General features: G+C 31.4%; 1 protein-coding gene across 1 annotated transcript in view; it reads left to right on the top strand.

The window, feature by feature from the left end:
- Positions 1–1,950, top strand: part of LOC107756904 (ryanodine receptor 3-like) — a gene marked incomplete at both ends in the record, with an annotated part of 4,830 nt that extends 2,880 nt beyond the window's left edge. Inside the window, one exon of the mRNA XM_016574231.1 lies at positions 1,839–1,950. Coding sequence (XP_016429717.1) covers positions 1,839–1,950 — 112 coding nt within the window. The remainder of the gene's footprint in view (positions 1–1,838) is intronic.
- Positions 1,951–2,081: the final 131 nt, after the last annotated feature.

The following is a 2,081-nucleotide window of genomic DNA, read 5'->3' as shown; positions in this document are numbered from 1 at the left end:
ATTACTGTTGATAATTTGTTTTTAAACTATGGAAAAACTGATAAATTATGTCAAATTACATAGAAAAACAACCAACTTTCAGGTTAATCGCCATGTATTTAAGGTTTTAATGAGTTATTTTATAAAACTGCTCTGTCCATCTACAGTAATTTACTTTTAAAGTACAGTTTTTCCATGTACAATAACTAAGAAATAATTTATAAAAATGCAGTAAGCACATATTTTTAAAAAAGGTTTGTATATTTACAGGATTAATCCTTCTTTTTACAGAAACAATTTCACAACTTCAACCAGTCTCTGTAAATATGGAATCCCGTTATCATCATGGAATAAAAAAATAAAAAAGGTAATTGTGACTTTTTATTTCACAAATTAGAAATTTTTGTCTTTTATATCTCACAATTCAGACACTGTTTCTTGCAATTCTGACTTTTTTTTTTACATCTCGCAATTCAGTTTCGTTGTTTTCGTCATGAAATACAAAATAAAAAAAATTCCAAATTAATTTCAGTGTTTTATCTCATAATTCTGACTTTATATCTCAGAATTCTGAGTTTATATCTCGCAATTCAGACTTTCTTCTGAAAAGAAGTTTCTGTCACTAAATAAAAAAAAGGGTATTTGCATCTTTTCATCTCACATTTCTGACTTTATTTCTCGCAACTGCAAGAATATATCTTGCAGAAACTGAACTGCGAGATATAAATTCAGAATTGCGATGAAAAAATATGCTTATACTAAACAGAACGTTATTGTGTGTTGGTACGGAGGCTACTATAGTTATCATTATAGTTATTGTTATAGTTATCGCTATAATTATCGTTATAGTTATCGCTATAGTCATCATTATAGTTATCACTGTAGCTCTGGTTATAGTTATCTCTATAGTCATCGTTGTAGTTATAATTATCATTTTAGTTAACACTATATTTATTGTTATAGTTATCGTTATAATGGCCGTTATAGTTATCGCTATAGTCATCATTATAGTTATCACTGTAGCTCGGGTTATAGTTATCTCTATAGTCATCGTAGTTATAATTATCGTTATAGTTATCGCTATAGTCATCGTTATAGTTATAATTATCGTTATTATTTATCGCTATAATGGTCGTTATAGTTATCGCTATAGTCATCATTATAGTTATAGTTATCACTGTAGCTCGGGTTATAGTTATCGCTATAATCATCGTTGTAGTTATAATTATCATTATAGTAATCGCTATAGTCATCGTTATATTTTATAGTTATCATTATAGTTATCGCTATAATGGTCGATATTGATATCGCTACGTTATAGTTATCGCTATAGTCATCATTATAGTTATCACTGTAGCTCGGGTTATAGTTATCACTATAGTCATCATTGTAGTTATAATTATCGTGATAGTTATCTCTATAATGGTCATTATAGTCATCATTATAGTTATCACTGTAGCTCAGGTTATATTTATCGCTATAGTCATTGTTGTAGTTATATGTATCGTTATAGTTATCGCTATAGTTATCGTTATAGTCATCATTATAGTTATGGTTATAGTTATCACTGTAGGTATTGTTATAGTTATCGCTATAGATATCGTTATAGTTATCGCTATAGTCATCATTATAGTTATCGTTATAGTCATCATTATAGTTATCGTTATAGTCATCATTAACGTTATCGTTATAGTTTTCACTGTAGGTATCGCTATAGTCATCATTATAGTTATGGTTATAGTTATATAATGCTGGTTTTAAGTGGTTAATAGGCCAGTAATAGAGCAGTATTGTCCGTCTGACAGCGGTTTGTGTGTGGACTGGAGTCAGATCTCGTCCGTGTTTTGTGTTGTGTTCAGGTACCTCAGACCCTCCATGCTCCAGCATCTGCTGCGCCGGCTGGTGTTTGACGTGCCGTTGTTGTCTGAATACTGTAAGATGCCTCTGAAGGTAAACACGTCTCACGATTACGTGACAGAGATTGTTTATACTTTGACTATATCTTCCGTTGCTCTGTAGTTTCACTCCACCCCTTCAGTTTGAGCCACGCCCACATTCATCATGCCATTTGACTCAGACGCCTCCCCTTATTTTAGCTCCGC

This window comes from Sinocyclocheilus rhinocerous, unplaced genomic scaffold (genome assembly GCF_001515625.1).
Source record: "Sinocyclocheilus rhinocerous isolate Xijiao unplaced genomic scaffold, SAMN03320098_v1.1 scaffold6436, whole genome shotgun sequence".
In the NCBI taxonomy this organism is placed as follows: domain Eukaryota; kingdom Metazoa; phylum Chordata; class Actinopteri; order Cypriniformes; family Cyprinidae; genus Sinocyclocheilus; species Sinocyclocheilus rhinocerous.
Note: the sequence above shows the minus strand (reverse complement) of the source record. Positions and strands in the feature narration are given on the sequence as shown.